The sequence below is a fragment of the Ornithodoros turicata genome, unplaced genomic scaffold, assembly GCF_037126465.1.
Source record: "Ornithodoros turicata isolate Travis unplaced genomic scaffold, ASM3712646v1 Chromosome32, whole genome shotgun sequence".
In the NCBI taxonomy this organism is placed as follows: Eukaryota; Metazoa; Arthropoda; class Arachnida; order Ixodida; family Argasidae; genus Ornithodoros; species Ornithodoros turicata.
In genome coordinates this window covers 607,966-625,707 of record NW_026999357.1, presented here as the reverse complement: position 1 = coordinate 625,707, position 17,742 = coordinate 607,966, and the positions used below count along the sequence as shown (strand labels likewise).

The 17,742-nt window shown below is 45.9% G+C and overlaps 1 protein-coding gene across 1 annotated transcript in view; it reads right to left on the bottom strand.

Annotated features, from left to right (window-relative positions):
- LOC135373800 (uncharacterized) overlaps nucleotides 1-16,831 on the bottom strand; it is a 43,232-nt gene extending 26,401 nt beyond the window's left edge. Inside the window, exons 1-3 of the mRNA XM_064606866.1 lie at nucleotides 16,781-16,831; nucleotides 15,923-15,992; nucleotides 14,970-15,074 (exon numbers count right to left, since the gene is read on the bottom strand). Coding sequence (XP_064462936.1) covers nucleotides 14,970-15,074; nucleotides 15,923-15,992; nucleotides 16,781-16,831 — 226 coding nt within the window. The remainder of the gene's footprint in view (nucleotides 1-14,969; nucleotides 15,075-15,922; nucleotides 15,993-16,780) is intronic.
- Between the last annotated feature and the right edge of the window lie 911 nt (nucleotides 16,832-17,742).

Below are 17,742 nucleotides of genomic sequence, written 5' to 3'. Positions count from 1 at the left end.
TCGGCTTCAGTGAATTCTATTGTTAGACCCCTTCAATGCGTTTGCCTATTTCGCGATGGCTGATTTGCACGAGCAACGTGCGGCAGTGAAATTTTGTTTCCTGTTGGGCAAAAACGCATCAGAAACGGCAGTTATGCGACAGACGGTTTACAAGGAGGCTGCTTTGAGCAAAACACAAGTGTAGGAATTGATTTCTCGATTTAAACGAAGCGAAATGTCGATTGACGATCAACCTCGTTCCAGACGGACTTCGACCAGCCACACTGAATTAAATGTCGACAGAATTCGTCAAGCCCTCTTGCAAGGCCGCAGTCGGACCATTGATGAGCTTGTGGAGTTGGCAGGGATGTTGTAGAGCTCATGTCAGCGAATTTTATCGAACGATTTGCACGTGAAACGAGCTGCAGCGAAATTTGGCCTCGACTGCTCACGTCCGAACAGAGAGAGCTGAACATGGCTGCGTGCCGTGCGTTAAAGGACCAGTTGGAGACGGACTCCGACTTTCTTTCTAAAATCATAACAGGAGACGAATCTTGGTGCTACAGTTACGAACCCGAAACGAAACAGCATTCTAGTCAATGGAAAACAGCCAGTTCACCACGTCCCAAGAATGCACGACCAGTGAAGTCGCACGTCAGGACAATGGTGATCTGTTTCTTTGATGTGAGGGGCTTCTGCACTTGGAATTTGTTCCGCCGGGTGAAACGGTCAACCAAAGCTCTTATTTGAAAGTTTTAAGAAAGTTGCGCCAAGATCTACGGAAGAAGCATCCCCAGCTGTGGCAGTCAGGTGACTGGTTCTTTCACCATGACAACGCACCTGCCCACACCACGCTGAGTGTTCAGCAGTTTTTGACCAAAAATGGAATGACCCCTGTGCACGACCCTGCCTACTCATCTGATCTCGCCCCCTGTGACCTTTTTCAGTTCCTCTGGATGAAGAAAGTCTTCAAAGGGAAACATTTTGCCGATGTCGAAGAAGTGAAACAGAAAACGGCACAAGCACTAAAAAGCATCAACGTCGACGAGTTCCAAAACTGTTTTGAGCAGTGGAAAAAACGTCTGGACAGGTGCATTGCATCAAAGGGTGGCATCAATCACTTTGAAGGTGTTTGAAGTTAGAGCATGCAACAATAAAAACACAATTTTTTAGGAAATAATTCCGGTTTATTTTGGGTCCCCCCTCGTACATGTGCCTGGAGGCACAGTAGGCCAAAATGAGAGCAGATGAGCAAAAAGTGTTCGGTTGCTTCATTCTGGCCGCAGTGGGAGAAAACAGGTGATAAAAAGCGTTCAGCGCGGTGAAGATAAAAATTTACGGGCAGCGCCAGCTATCAGGCGCTACCCGTGGCATGGAGCTCGCGTCACCTAGACTTATTCCCGGTGCAGTTCTCAAAATTCGACGGAATGGTACTTTTTCCCCTTCTTGCTGTTCTTTTTTTTTTTTTTTCATAATGTTACCAAGAGAAGGCATTGTTTACTATGGCAATTTACAATTTCACACACAAAAGGGCGTAGACCTCTCATTGTTGAATGCAGAAAGTATGAGGCATTATGCATGAAGAATTATTCAGAATTACATATACGGTGTAATTACGGACCGTGAATGGTGGCCGTGAACCGTTGGGGGAGACACCGGCACACCGTTGAAATTGACAAGGAAGAAAAAAAGGCTCGTTCCCTTCTTTTGCTGCGGACTCTTGGCTGCGACACACCAAGCATTACTGTGAGTACTCTTCTGTGAATTTCGTAGTTTGCAAGAGCGAACCGTCACTCCGAACGATGTCAATTTCGTACGAGATTTGTTTTGACGCCTTACCAATGTGGATTTTATGTAAGCGTTCAAACGTGAGGAGATTAGAACGAATGGTCTCGTGTGCAGATTGATTCTGAGCGTGTTAAGATGTTCTCCTCTTCCAACGTATCGTAGTCACGATACGATACCGTACGGTTGCTTGCAAGCACTTTATACGGGCTTAAACTTTTTAATCGGTCATGCTGTGGAATAAATCGGGACAGCAGGTTTCAATGCCAGTCGTGCGTATCTTTGTCACTTTAGTGTTCATTGGTACAAGAACCTGTGGGCTAAGCCCCGGATAGCGGGTCAACTTGTGTGTTCCGCTCGTTTGCGGTTCGTTAAGCGGCAAAATCGCAACGCAGCCTTTGGAATCTGCAGACTGTGGCGTTTCACGACGTTCAGAACGCGCCAACGATAACAATTTATACGTGGTAGCTCAGCCCTATTTTTCTGGGGCTTGCTCTATTTCCTTCTGTTTGGAGCACAGCCGTTCTTTGCCATTACTTGTTGTAAAGGAGAAGTGTACCTGGTCTTGTGGCACTTGTATGGTCACGTTAATTGTCACAAAAACGCTTATGCCCAGGGCGTTCCATAGATTAGTGGCATGTTTCAATGCAATGGGGAACGTCCTGCGCAATGGTTGTTATTCAGCGTTATGCATTTTTAGCGTATTTTTGTTTTCGATTATGTTGTTGGCAACATAACTGCATAGCTGCCACACGCACGGGAATGCGCCCAGTTTCCAGCTGTTACATGCTCACATGTGTCATGCTGTGTCATGTTGCGGAATCTCAGCAACAAGAATTGGCTCACTCTTAGCAACGGACTTCGCCACATGACACGCCCTTACGTAAGCGCCGTCTCAACTGGCATCACTCTTCACCTTATTTGCTGAAAACGGGAGATGTACGTCATATTTGTAGCATTATGCAGTTCATAATTCCCACAAAAATGGCGTACGATCCCCTATTCATCAAATCAAGGGACAGAACGTTCTCATTCGGGATGACGGTTGGCTAAGAGCGTGCTATGTGGTGAAGTTTATTTTGGTGGTGGTGTAATTCCCCAACCATGATCATAAAATACAGTTCTTGTTGCTGTTGTTGAACCAGAGGGGTAACTGTGCGCTACCTGAGCAGGAGTTTACCTCATAGCAAATTCTCATCACCACTGAACTCACCGCACCATCCACCTCACAGTACTGTAGGGTTACTGCTTCCGATTCGAAGAGCGAAGTGGGCGTACGCCTTTTGTAGCAATGTGAATATATACTGATTGCTAGAAGGCATACGCCCTTCTCTCCCTTCAAATCAGAAGCGATCACCCTATCATTCGTGGTAGTGATCGGCGCACACCGTGCAATGAGGTGAAGCTCAGTTTTGGAAGTGTAGGAATGATTGACTCTGAGCATGCATTGCGGTTCTGTTTTATACCTGGTTCGCACTTTCAATACGCCATGAAGTAGGTCAGTAGGTAGCCTTTTGCGCGCCCTCGCAGCTTTTCCCCTGTGAATGTTGAATGGTCTCATTGGACTGTTCTCAAATAAACATACAAATCGTAATAGAAAGGCTAGAAAAAAAAGCTGAGAGAGAGGGAGAAAAGGAGTTGTACGGACGCAAGACCCTCTCTCAACGTCCAAGTCCGGGAGACGCCATGGTCGATATTCTGCCGGATTCGGCCACAGCCTTTCCCACGACCTCCTAAATTGTAACGACCATGTCATATGTACCCCTTCCCAGCGCCGCATTTGGAAGCTAGCGGTGGCGGTACTCCTCGAGTCGGCCTCAATTTCAGCAATGCTTCGCACTTCTAGCGGTAGGTGTCCCATGGAAGAGCCTATTTCAGAAGTTGATTATCATCGTTCATTCTAGGTGTTTTCATAGGAGACTATCGTCTGCTGCGCTTTCTGCACGTTCAAAATTCAAATTCCCATTGTGCAATCATGATGTAGATCTCGCGGGCCGACAAGTAGAGCCCCTAGCGGATCGTGCGGACGGGCTTCTCATAGGGGTTGCCGATTATGGCACGGTCGTTATAAAATCCAGTAGGTCGTGGTCTTTCCACGTGTGAAGGCAAGTGGCGGTAGGCTCAATGATATTCAAATCAAAGGAACTCTCTGCGGCTTCCACTGGGCTCTGTGTGTCATGCCGTGTGCGAAGTGTGTTTGTTTTGTCTGCCAACATCTGTGCGCTTGGATTCTGTAGGAAACGGGTATCGTAGGGGTTTAAATCTTATGCTGCGGCATGAAAAAACGGCGCACGGAACTCATAGGAGACACTGTTCGTAACACGCTAGGCCTGCCATGAAGAGTTTATCTATTCTTTCTGCCTCGATAATCTCACGAGCGGTCTTGTTGACAGATCTTGCTAGCACTTTGCTTCGTCGCAGTGCAGCGGATGGAAAGGAGCTTCGGTAGAGAATTTCTCACTCTAATTTGTTTTCCTTTTTTTTTTTTGCTGTTGTTGATCTTTTATATTTTTCCTCTTCCTTTTTATTGAGCCCTGTTCATTGTCCGTTGGGGAAAAACGAACAGCTAGACATCATAGCTAGACATCATAGCAGCTTATCAAGACAAATGGACAGTAATCAGTGAAACAGAATGTACCGTATTTTCACGCGTATTAGGCGCACCGCAGATAAGCCGCGGGTAATACGACGCGACTGCTTTGTGCGCTAAACCAGTGATGCACATATAAAATCAATAGAGACGCTCAACGTTCGTCGACGCCGTACTCCCTGCCAGCCGCCCTGTTCCCGTACTGGTCCGCGAAGTCGACGACTTTTAGTTTGAAGCCGCTGTCGTAGCTGTGCCTTCGCGTTAGAGCCATGCCGCACCTCTAACTGCCGTGCCCACGAATGCTGCTGCTCTGGTCAAATGATAACTGATGCTTAGATGACCACGTTTTATCCCGATGTCAGGTGTATTGAACCCTTCCCGTGGGTCTGCCGACAGAGGCGACCGTAGGGAAGGCCATAAACCCTGTCCACATTCCGGTGTCGGCATGATGTATAACATTTGAGGTCAGTTCTATAGTGTTCTACTAAGATCGGATTGTGCCCTTGTTGCGTGTTTTTCGTGGATTGACGGGTTAGTGGTGTTCCAGGAGACATGAATCACTGTCACCCCTTCTGTTAAAGCTGCGTGGGGGAATGTATTCGGAAGGTCAGTCCACTCGAATGTGGACCCGCCGCTGTTCGGTATTGTTCGTGCACTGGCAGGGCGGTCCTGTTCCGAAAAACATGAGGCACTGTCGGCCCTTTCGTTTAATCCGGGGTATGGGGAAAGAACCAGGGAAAACTAGTCACCAGATAAGCCGCACCCGCGGATAAGCCGCAGAGCGTCCGTGACAAAAAAATCGCTAATAAGCCGCGGGTAATACGCGTGAAAATACGGTACTCGTCTCTGACAAAAACAAATGGGGTACAGTAAAAAGGAATCTAGAGGTTGTCGCTTATGTGCTATCACACTGTCCTAAAATTGTCCTTAAAGATGGCCTGTGGACATTCTGATTATACTATGGGGACGCGGTATAGTGCTAAACTGACACATTGAGGACAATTTGAGAATCAGATTTGACCCTCCTGAGCCCAAGGATGACAATGTGTTCTTGGGGTGGTAGCGATAAAATATACCGACGAACCCGTGCCCAGGCGTTCTTAGTCAAGGTTAAGGACTGGATGCCGATCGCTCGCGTTAGAAATAAAAAATGGCTCCATATGTGTCTCATTTCCTGCGTGATCTAGGGTGCCTACATCAGCGTGGTTCCGTCTTAGGGTGGTGTCAATCTTTGACACACCACATGATGCCGCCGGCCCCCTTGGTCCTCATTCCCTAGACGGCGTGGTATTGCGAGCATACTCTCTTACTCTTAGAAACCAACTAACTTCACCGTATACCACGCTCTCAGTCAACCACAATCTCGTTATCTGCCCTGATTTGTTAAAACGAGAGGTGTACGCCTTTTTTTGGTGACACTTATGCCGCACATAATCAAAAACAAAACGACATACACGCTTCCCATTTTCGACAAATAGGAGGAGGCAATGATGGTTGGCTAGCAGCGTGCCATGCGGTGAATTTCATCTCGGCAATACCCTTGACGATTCTGACAAAGCAGGGGACCAACATGGCGGCCGCCTGAGGGACATCGGCTGGAGGTATCACCGCGCTGAAGTCGGATGTATGTAGGCTCCCTTGCCGTTATCGCGTTGTTATCACTGTTCCTCCAAATTCCGTTTGGTGCGTTCGCTAGGATCACATTCTACACTCTTAAAAATGAACTCCACTGCATAGCACATTCCTAGCCAACTATCATCCTGATTTGTTGAGAACGGGAGGCGTGCGCATTTTCGTGACACTTATTCAGAATTGTCCAAAACTGCGTACGCCTCGAGCTTTCCACGGATCAAAAATGATGAGGTATCGGTCTGTACAACAGTGGGCCTTAAAGGGACTATGAAATTTCCCGAACCCTCATAGTTTTTTTTTTCTTTTTTGCTGGAAACTATTCTTGCCGTCGAGAAACTAATATGCCAGAATTTTTTCGGGTGAAATCGCTCCATTCTGTGAGAAGCGCGCGCTTGAAGTGTCTCTTCTGCGTTCCTCCTCTCCCGCGCTAATTCTCCTGCTGATCGAATAGTTGTACAGACTCTTTTTTGGCCCCCGTTACGTCACTGGCATCGCGTAATGCCAAGTTAGCGGCGTTGCGTTGGCGCCTGCTCGTCCCCAAGAACACACGCGGTCCTCAGGATGTCTCCAACATGTCATCGTGTCTTCGGCCTTCGCGGTTATCCAACGTCCTGAGGATAACACTCTCGGACTGTCCGTGAAGAGTCATTCAGGTACGTCCTGTACCCGTCCCTGTGGGTAGCCTGCCAAGTTAGCGGCGTTGCGTTGGCGCCTGCTCGTCCCCAAGAACACACGCGGTCCTCAGGATGTCTCCACAGTGTCATCGTGTCTTCGTCCTTCGCGGTTATCCCACCGGGTGGTCCACCGTAAAATTCTCTGCCTCCAAAAAGGATGACTGTCTATGATACCTGGAGCATTTCTCGTGGAATGGAGGAGCCGCGATTCTGTCGCACAGCTCTTGATTTTCTGGGAGGACCAGTTGATGACTTCCTGAGGATGTCATTCAGTCATTCAGGATGTCAGTCTCGGGGTTTTACATTATGCATCATATTCACCAGCTCGCTTGCTTCCTAGCCATTTTTTCATTATCTTAACGTATTCAGGTATAAACAAGAAAATGGCCCCGTCAATATCATATATGATAGGATAACCTGATATGATTGTGCATATGATAAGGTAAACTGAAATCAAATCACAAAATTAAAGAGACTTGTGAACAGCCTGAATGTGAGGCAAGATAATGCTTTCCATTCCGGCGATCCGATTGCTTCCCGTCATCAAAAGCTGTCCGTCTCGTCACTGAGAAACATATGACACTAGATGCTCCGCGGATATTGACGTGAATTAGGGCAACCAACCATCCAACATTGTCTCGGTATGTCGGCGAAACCCACAGGATGCTACTGCGACAGACTGCGACCACCGCGCGGAAGCTGGCGTCATGGACCAGATGACCGCAACGCATATGCATGATCCTACGGCGCATGCTCCTGGCGGGACCACGACACGTCACGATGACGTGTCGCGCGCCCGATCGTAGTTCGCGTCAAGTTAGGGCCGGGTCCCATAGCTTTATGCGAGCAGCAGCAGCAAAGCAGCAGCGGTGCGGCAGCAGCAACACGGCAACATGGCAGCAGAGCAGCTTTCTGCTGCCGCTGCTCTGCTGCTGGAGGCGTCCCATAGCTTCGTTTTGAATTAGCGGCTGCAGCGGCTTAGGAAACACAAAGCGTGTTGGCAACTGTGGCATTGTTTACATTTCGCACATTCCGAAGGCGTACGCAGCGGCTAAGCCTTTTAGTGCACACACCTAGGAACGCAATCCTAGGTGAAAGGCGTTTGTGTGAGAGATATATTGTGGATTTGGAGCTCATAAGTGAACTTCGAGATGAGTGTGGTGGTGGTCTGAGCCTCGTATTACCTGATTGACTCTTCGTTGATGTGTAGTCAGTTTCATGACATTCAACGTAGGTTCGTCCTCCTGCTGTGCAGAACCGTCCTTGCTGTGTTGTGTGGAGATTCTTCTACGGGATTTTGTCGTATAAATATTGCCTCGTTACTATAGTATTCGATATTTTGACTTACGGTGACTGTCAAATGCGTACGTTGCTATTAGTGAAATAAAATTGTCTAACGAAAACAAAGGCCCCTTCTGCTAGTATTCGCTGCTTTCTGCCTGTTTTCACAAGGAATGGGTTCATTATCTATCTCTGTCGAACCTTTTTTTGTTGTCTGAACGTTGTCTATCTCCATCTAACCCTTTCCAAGGGTCAGTTTCATTTACAACCACCTAGCAAGGTCTTAGAATACCGACCACAAGAAATTTGTTCGGTTTGGTTTTCACGCGGCATGGACGTGAAAGTAATTTGCTTGTACGTTATCAGGTCACGGGCTTTGAAGTACTTTCCAGAAAACAAGCGAACATGTAGCTACAACTGGTACACAACATATGTATCACGTAGGTCCGGTCGAACACTTTATTGAACTTATGAACTGAATTATGTCCTGAATGCGCACTTCACGCAGTCCCGATGATTGAACACTCGCTCCAAACTACTGGCAATCACAAGCGTATCCAGATCTTCAGAATCAAATTACGGAACAAAAGGAAACAAACCTTCTGCCGTCACTCACCGCCCTGCTAACCCTAAACACCGTCGAACGAAAACAATACCAACCAGCCTCCTGATTGGCTTTCGAGACCGGCTGCTCAGGCTGCAGAGCAACAGGGCAGCACAGCAACCAAAAATTCGGATACGAGAGCAGCAGGGAATTTCTGCTGCTCTCGCCCAGTGCTATGGGACCCCTCGTGTCGCTGCAGCTCTGCTGCTCCGCTGCTGTTGCTCTGCTGCTAGTGATGTGTCGTTCGTGGACGAACCCTTCAAACTGAACTAGTCATTCGGGTGAACTGAACGAACTAGTTCAACAACAACCAAAACATTAGTTCCTCAATTCAGTTCATTGGGCCTCGACACCCACAACGCATACGCTTTGATACGCTTCCAAGTGTGACATCTGCGCCATCTAACGAACGTTTTGAAAAGCTAACAAAGCACGTGCGCGCATGAAGAAGGGCGGGAGACCACGGCGCATACGCTGTGGCCTTGAGTGGCTGTGACGCTGCGCTGAAGTGGACTGTGTGAAGGAAGAGAACTGGATGAACTAAAGAACTAAACGACGTCGCGAGTCGTTTTGAAGGACTCGCAGAGCCTGCCGTTGCCTGTCAGAACTGCTGCTCGTCCACAGCGCATGCGCTTAAGGAAGAGCGCGGTCGGTGCGGCGAGGCAGAGCTTCAAGTGGACTTAGTGAAGGTGTGAAGGAAGAGAACTGGATGAACTAAAGAACTAAACGATGCCGCGGGACGTTTTGAAGCACTCGCAGGGTCTGCCGTTGGCCGTCAGAGAAGGTGCTAGTCCACAGCGCATGCGCTTAAGAAAAAGCGCGGCGAGGGAGAGCTTCGAGTGGACTGTGTGAAGGAAGAGAACTGGATGAACTGAAGAACTAAACGATGCCGCGGGACGTTTTGAAGCACTCGCAGGGTCTGCCGTTGGCCGTCAGAGAAGGTGCTAGTCCACAGCGCATGCGCTTAAGAAAAAGCGCGGGGAGGGAGAGCTTCGAGTGGACTGTGTGAAGGTGTGAAGGAAGAGAACTGGATGAACTAAAGAACTAAACGATGCCGCGGGTCGTTTGGAAGTACTCGCAGCGCCTGTCAGAACTGTTACTCGTCCACGGGGGAGGGAGAGCCAGCAGAGCGGCTTTGAACGCCGTATGGATTGAAGTACTCTGGGCAAGTGAACTATATGAACGGCGAACGCTGAACAAGAGTAAATCATTTAGAACTGATTGCGCTGAGATCGCTCTGAGCTCCTTCTCGCAATTGTGGACTGCTAGTGGCGCCGTTATGTTCTGACTTCTGGCTGACTGCTTGTGTGACTGGCACACCCTGGAGCGGGCACGCTATTTTTGCGGCAATACACTGCAAGCTTCCCAATTTTTCCTCCACAACGCTACGTTGTACTTTTCTTCTAGCTCTCTCATGCATTTGAATGAAATGAGTTGAAACTGCGGTTACTCTATCACACTTCTGTGTTCTCAAATTCGCAGCAAGCAGGCGTAAGTGATCAGAAATACACGATTGTAACATTGAACGACGACGGCACTTTGCATATTGATCTGTGCATTACTTTTCTCGTTAAAAATATACGTAGAAAATTAAAGCAAAATAAAAAAGCGACCTAAAAGATTACGTTCGCTATGTTGATGTTCTCGAACCTTTGGAAAACTGAATTGCAGGATCATTTTGTTGTATCTCTCTTGGTCGAGACACTTTAAAGTTTGGGACTATATTACTTGATTGTGTTTAATTGCGAACAGGTGAACGAATGAACTATTCTTTTAGGCAGTTCAGTGGAGTGAACTGAACTAAATGAATTAGTTCACAAAAATGAACTGACTTGCCCATCACTATCTGCTGCTGCTGCTCAAATCGAGGCTATGGGACCCCGCCTTTACTCACGGCGCACGGTGTCTTCGCGCGGCAGCTCGACAGGGCGTGGCGCCAGCTGTACTCCCTTCGCGGCTCCGTTTAAATTCGCTCCCGAGAAAACTCCTCGCATGACGAAGGTAAAAGTTTGGTTCTAGACTCGGAAAAGTGTTTTCTTTCTGATGAAAACGAGAAAAATATCATTTTATAATCGTGCTGTGTGGTTTGGTTTTGTGTTCGTTGATCCGGGTGTCAAATGCACCTCCGGATTGTGCCACATCGGATCAAATGATAAGGTTACTTGTATTTTACAGACGCTCGTGACAACTCCACGTTCTTGAATCATGACCGCAAATCCCGACCAGGTGAGTTGCCTCACAACAGTATTGCCGACGGAAGACTTATACGAGTAGTTCCACGATACTGTTGTGAAGTATCGATTTATCCAAAATCGCAAGCATCGGACGGTTCCAAAGTCTTTTATGTACCACATGCATCCAAAGCTGTCGTTGGTTATCCAGGTGGGAAAGGGAGACGTGTACACGCGCGCTTTGGAGAAAATCAACCCTACAGTGCCAACAAGATGGGGTGTCGAAGCACCCTGCTGTTGGGCAAAGTTTGATGGTCTGGTATCGTCTAGGGGTTCCTATCACATCATTGCAATCTTCTTTCGACATTATCCCCACTCCACTCACCAACTACAGGTGTTAGATGAGGCGATAAGATATAATTAGAGTTGTGCTTCCGAGTGTAGTCCTACGCGGGTCAGAATTATCTAACCTGCGCTTTGCCAATTCTACCTTTTCCTGAAGGAAAGCACTCGAAAATTCGCAGTGTAACCACATTGGTAAAGTAGTGCCGACGAAATTCTCACATTTTATTTTTATTTTCTGCGATGACAGTGCCACTCCTTTTCTATTGATGCGAAATTCACTGTTGCGCGTGAAAAGAAGGCGAGTTCCGCAACACTTGAAGTCACAGGAAATATTACTTAATGATTTCTTTAAACTGTGTAACATTCCACTGCGTAACAGAAACAAAAAAGACGAATGAAAAAAAAAAAACGAAACACTGAACACCGAGGCTGAGTGCTTGTCACATTGTACAATGTGCATTGTGCATTGTGCAATGGTACACACGGCCTGAGAAAGCACAGAGCATCGAGGGTAGTGTCATTCACTTCGGAGTGAACTTTTGTGAAAATACTGGCTGCCAAACTGAAGGTCCGTTCAGCTTCTGCGCTAGAAGAAATGACACTCAGATATATCTGTACCTATCACGTAGTCAGCAGTCCTCTGCCTCCGCCTGTCATAAAAAGTGCTATTTCCTTACTAAGTGGTGAGTCTCTGCCTGATGGCCTGCAGGTGTTTTACTTTTCAGTCATATTCGCTGTCACGAAAATCCCGGGATTTTCCGGAAGAAATGTCGGGACGTAAAAAATTGTCCGGGATCCAGGGATATCCCGATTGGCAACCCTAGATATAATGCGACAGTGACATCAGGTAGAGAATTCAAGGAACCCGTAAAAGAATGTTTTGGATGATGGGTGATTCAGGACTAGAGTGGCTGATATTTCCATCAGCGTGCTCTTCTGGGCTTCGTACCTATACAGGAGCAGGCCAGTTCGTCAACGAGTCATCCAACTTGTCATTACATACAACGATGGTATGACGAAAACGACACAGCCCGCATGCATCGGATTGTGCGCCCTTGACGAGAAGCCCCAGTTGGACAAACATACCGACAAAGCAGTGAGAAGAAACGAAGAGTTTCGTAAAGATCTTTATCCACTGGGAACATAGTAGCTTTTGTTTCAGGTTCCCGCCAGTCCCCCAGGCAGTATGAAACGTAAAATGTGCACATGCATGTGACATGGATGAGACTCCTGCAGATGATGGCTGCCACCATTGGATTAGCGTCATCCGATAGCTTTACATGGTCTTTCACATGATATAAAGTGGCTGGGTTCAAGCGCATATTTTGTCCGCCTAGTATCGCAAAACCACTAGTGGTACGCGAAAATTTTGCACGTTCTTAATTATTTCTTAAACTGGGAGAGATCTGAATTATGCCCGTACTTTGCACTGCTGGTAAGGTACCTGTAACGTTGCGAGCGCTACCGTGTAACGACGGACCCTCAAGCAAGACGCTCACACTTGGTGTTCGTTTCCAGGAAGGATGTGTAGAGTCCCCTTAACCTCCCCTTTTTCCGTTTATTTTTTCCCAAGACACATCGTCTTCGTCACAATACGTTTTATTGAGACGCAGGGCTACCTTTCCGTGGAGCGATTTTTCCACACAAAGGCGCTCCTGGTATGTTTACGAGCGCGTTTTGCTTTGCGTAGTCTTTGCTTGGTAATTTATTGCCCAAATGTTGCATTGTGTACTTATTTTGCACTTATGGCACGTATGTTTATTTTTTCCTTTGGAGATGCAGGGCATGACTTTCGTGGGCGCCTTGAACTTGCTATTACGCACTTTCATGCAGAAAGTTACAATACCTGAGAATACAAATTTGTTACCGCGTGGTTGCAGCAGTCTCTTAGATTGGGCGCATTAAGTGATAGTTCCGAAGCTGTGCACGCTATCTTTAATGAGTTTTATGCCCCGTAGCGTTATTTTTGAACCACGAGGAGTACTACAAAGCCCGTAAGACCGCTGTGATGACAGTATGTTGCTGCTCCCAAGTATCCAGACAACACGGTGATATCCAGTGGACATCCAGTGGATATCAATGGCATGCACTCCTAGAGTATTGTTGAAGAGCAGGCGTTCAGGAGTCTTTTGAACTGCGTTGTTCCCGAATATGTTGTGCTGGCACGTACGATCCATTGTGCCTGAAATGTTTGAGAAAGCTAAACAGAGCGTTGAGTGCGAACTGCGTTCTATCTTTGAAGAATCTCCATGCAGCTATGCCACTGGCTGGATAGATGGCTGGACCTCAAGAGCAGGAGACAGTTTCCCTAACGCTTCATGTACTACGAGAAGACATCACGCTACGGAATTTCGTGATAGCGTGCCGACACATGAAGGCTGAGCACTCGGCAAAGAACTTTACTCGAAACCGTCATCGAAGAATGGCACATTCCCGCGTCTCTTCCTGGCTACGTTGTCACGGACAAAGCGCGCAATTCCGTTGCCGCTGTCACCTGTACGAGGTGGACGAGCGTAGCACACTTTGCGCACATGTTACAATTTTGTGTGCATGATGCGAAGAACAGCACACCTGGGTTTCAAGACATTTGCTCAAAGGCAAGGGCAATTGTTGGGTACTATAAGTTCCTAAGTTCCCATCCATACTTCCTGCACTCTTTTACAGCTGCTGCAAGTGGATTTTCCGTTTCATTTCTGAGTACATCCGGGAATGCATATTTGAGGTGCATGCTCTGTTTAAGGTTCCCAAAATATCCATTCGGGCCATACAACCCAAAATATGAAGTGGGTGCAAAAAAGGATTGCCTACATTTCTGCCATTTTGGTTTTTTGAGAAAAGTAATAATTAAACAGTGCAAATTACAAACAAATTATGCAAACTACACTCATGCAAATTTCATGGAAAAGTTCTCTATCAGGCCGTACCATCCATCTGCAAAAACCATGTGCATGATTCTCTGACACTAAGAAAGTAACAATACAATACAAAGTAAAAAGCAACGCCCAAGTCAAATTAACTGTGATTACACTGAGGGAAGGTAAAACGGGTGGGAAAACTTTGTATTACAATTAAGATGAACAAGGCTTTCGTGAAGAGCCTACACTTCATCAGGTTAAAGAGTAGCCGTACAACAGGACGTATAAATATATACCAGTAGAAAGGGAGGGAGAAAGGGAAATAGAAAAGCAAAAACACAATCTGGGACGCTTATCTAGCTGAGGGAATTGAAAAAAACAATAAGTAAAATAAGTAAAAAGCGAAGCAGACTGGACAAGACCAAAAACCACATGGGTTAAACATATACGCTGACCCGTTACAGTTGTTCAACTTTTCATTAAGCTTCAAGTGGGTCGTCCTTCCGTTATCCAGGAAGTGTGGATGTTGGGGGTGGATGTGTTTGCAGACCGGGGGGGTTGGCAGCGCGGCCGGCTGGGGACTGCGGAGCGACCTTTAGTCCTCCCCGAAACTCCCGGTTACAGGGAGCATCGGAAGGGTCGCCTTGCCTTTTGGGGCTGTCCGCGCTGTGAACTTTCCCCCTGTTGTGTGCCTGTGACACATGACCCTGGGCTGTAGTTTTTGGTCTTGTCCGGTCTGCTTCGCTTTTACTTATTTTACTTATTGCTTTTTCAACTCCCTCAGCTAGATAAGTGTCTTCGATTGTGTTTTTGCTTTGCTATTTCCCTTTCTCCCTCCCTTTCTACTGGTATATATACGTCCTGTTGTACGGTTACTCTTTAACCTGATGAAGTGCAGGCTCTGCACGAAAGCCTTGGTCATGGTAATTGTAATAAAGTGTTCCTTCCCGTTTTACCTTCCCTCGGTGTAATCATTAAGAAAGTGTAATACTAAAAAAAATCTAAAAAAAAAAAAGAAATCACCTTGTATATCACAGCTGTCGCCAAGCCTACTTGTCTGCAGAAGCTGTTCCTTGGCGTGTCGCAGCCAAGATCTTATATGGGCTTCTATCTCACTGTCGGTGTCGTTCTTGAGGAGCCGACTTGACCTGATGCAACCTGAGAAGTAAATGTAGAAAAGAGTAAGCAATGCAGCAGTTACGAGAAATAAAAGAGATTACTCTTATGCCTAGCTCTCTCTCACACGGTTATGCCCAATGCAACGTCATGTTGCAAATACCTCGAGCAGCATTGAGGCAGGGTTGCCGCACATTATCTCTCACTTTTTTTTTTACGTTCACAAAAAGAAGCGTAGATATACATGCCATTATTTGGAAAGAGACAAGGGTTAGATTGTATGAGTCAACATTATTCAGTAAGATTCACACTGACGACAAGGACAGCACAATTACATGCTCTTTCTAACAGTATGCTGTTAAAGATTGTGAATCATAAAGCTAAGGCGGTATGAGGGAGCAAACCGGGATCACCCTCGAGAAATTCACCGACTTCACGGATCGATTTCTCGAAAACCCCACACTTTATTTTCCCGATATACGTATACGTATATGCATACGTAAATGCATACGCATTGCCATGCCATTACAGTAGGATCGGCAGCTGGACAAGCGTGGAGAAAGATGTTTAATCGAGTCAGAGGATTGCACACTTTTGTGAAACAAATAACCAAATATGGTAATGAAGCTAATAGATCCCATGAATAGATAACAAGAATAAGGCCTAGACACACAACAAATGAGCGAACTGCCCACCACAGCAACAATCACGAAGAGCACAGTGGGACCCAAGCTAACCAGAGTTGCAATGAACCTGCAAATACCAGCAATGAACCCCGAAGCATGCATGGGGGCGATGCATTTTGTTACCGTTTGTTATCGTTGTTACCGTTTTGTTAAGATGTGCGTTTTTTGGGGATTGTCACGAACGCCAATCCCAAAAAAACGCACATCTTGGCCACACGAGTAACGTCTCTGCAAGTTCCTCACGTTTCACCTGAGTGATCAAGCTGGAATGATACTGCATGAGTGTTTTGAGATATTGCAGGGAAGCATGCATGCAGCCCAGAGAACGCGTATCCCCTCCTCCCACTGCCCACCAACCGCTGCGGCTCAGAATGGCAAAGAGCGCTCAAACTACTGCTTTCCAATATCAGTGCAACATATTTATTTCCTGAACACAAATAGCCTTGTACACACCACGTACTACAAACGAGAGTACATAAACACTGTGGAAAAACTTGTGAAACACAGTTGAGGTGCAAGTTTCTACTAATTCTCATTTCACAACCTTCTGTCATCTCTTTCGGAATATAAAATAGTAAAAGGGTGTGCTAAACACAAAGCAGAGAAATGCTTATATACAGGGTGTCACAGCTAATGTCAACGGCAGTTTTAAAACCGGCAAAGTGGTCTATGCGACCAGCAGCTGTTGAACCTTTTCAAAAGCATGATCTGCCTACCCGTTTTCCCCTGAATGCTGCTAATAAGCTAGGGATGAGAAAACAAACCTTCCCTAATTATAGGGTCGATGTGTCAACGAGAAGGCTTAGACTGCATTGAGAAACACTTGCCCCATGTCTTAGCCAAAGTACACATTTTCTTTTTCTTTCTTGAAGAAAAGTGCACCCCGTTACAACCTAGAAACCCACAGAAAAGGTGGACATCTTTTCAAACTACGCGTGAACACTATTCTATCCAAATGCACAAAGCTCAATTACATTACAATGCACAATTACATTCAATGTTAGTGTTTAATGTTTAATGTTAGTGTGAATCTTTAGTGGTTAATGGACGAATGTTACATACCATGATTTCTGTGCTGCAACGCTCCTCCAACTTCTTCACTGTAGCGTTCATGTGTAACTGTACAGCAATGTTAATATTTATCATTCACATATTTTTACTGTAAAAAATAAGGAATACTTTTTGGCATACTTAAATAGTTGCCGTAAATACTTTGTAACTTAAGCGTATCAATACAAACACAGTATTCAAGTACTCAGATACATTTTAAAATTAATGAATTAATATGAATGAATTAATGAATGAATTACTATACTGGACCAAAACCACACAAATAATCATTTTACTCTTACACACATACTTCAAAATTTTAGCAATAATGAAAAAGTCCTAAAGTGACCAGCATGAGCTTTTGCTAAACCAACATTTTTTGTCATGATTCGTGAGACTATTTGACAGAGCTGAGAAATTAGTTGTCAAAACTAGGGCACCATATAGAGGTTCCAGGTACCCGTATGGTACTGTAAACGTATTTTTATTCGCGATGTATTAATTTTCGCGAATGGATTATTCGCGAGTACTTAATTTAGCGATTTCAGGGCTGTTTCCTTTCGTGGGATAAACGTCAAGCTTTGTTCGCGAGTACAATTTTTCGCGAAAATTAATACATTGCGAATAAACAGTAACGTTTACAGTATCTCCCGCACTCTTGCTCTGTAGACATTTGCGCAGTAATCACTTGAAACAATGCCTCAAGCATATTTTGTTTCCAAGCGTTTAAGTATGACTGAACCAACTACGCCTGGCAAATGTTTTGTGTTCTACATTGTGTCCAGTGTGACCTTATAATAATTACAGTTCCTAACAGTCTTGCCACGTACACCTGACTGCTGTCTTTATTGTATTTACCAGCTTTTACATAGTATTTAGAAAAATGAACTCTATTTAAACATAGTTATAAATACAATTTCTCAAATATCTTATTTAAATACAGAAATAAAGTCAGGTATTTATAGATTAAACAG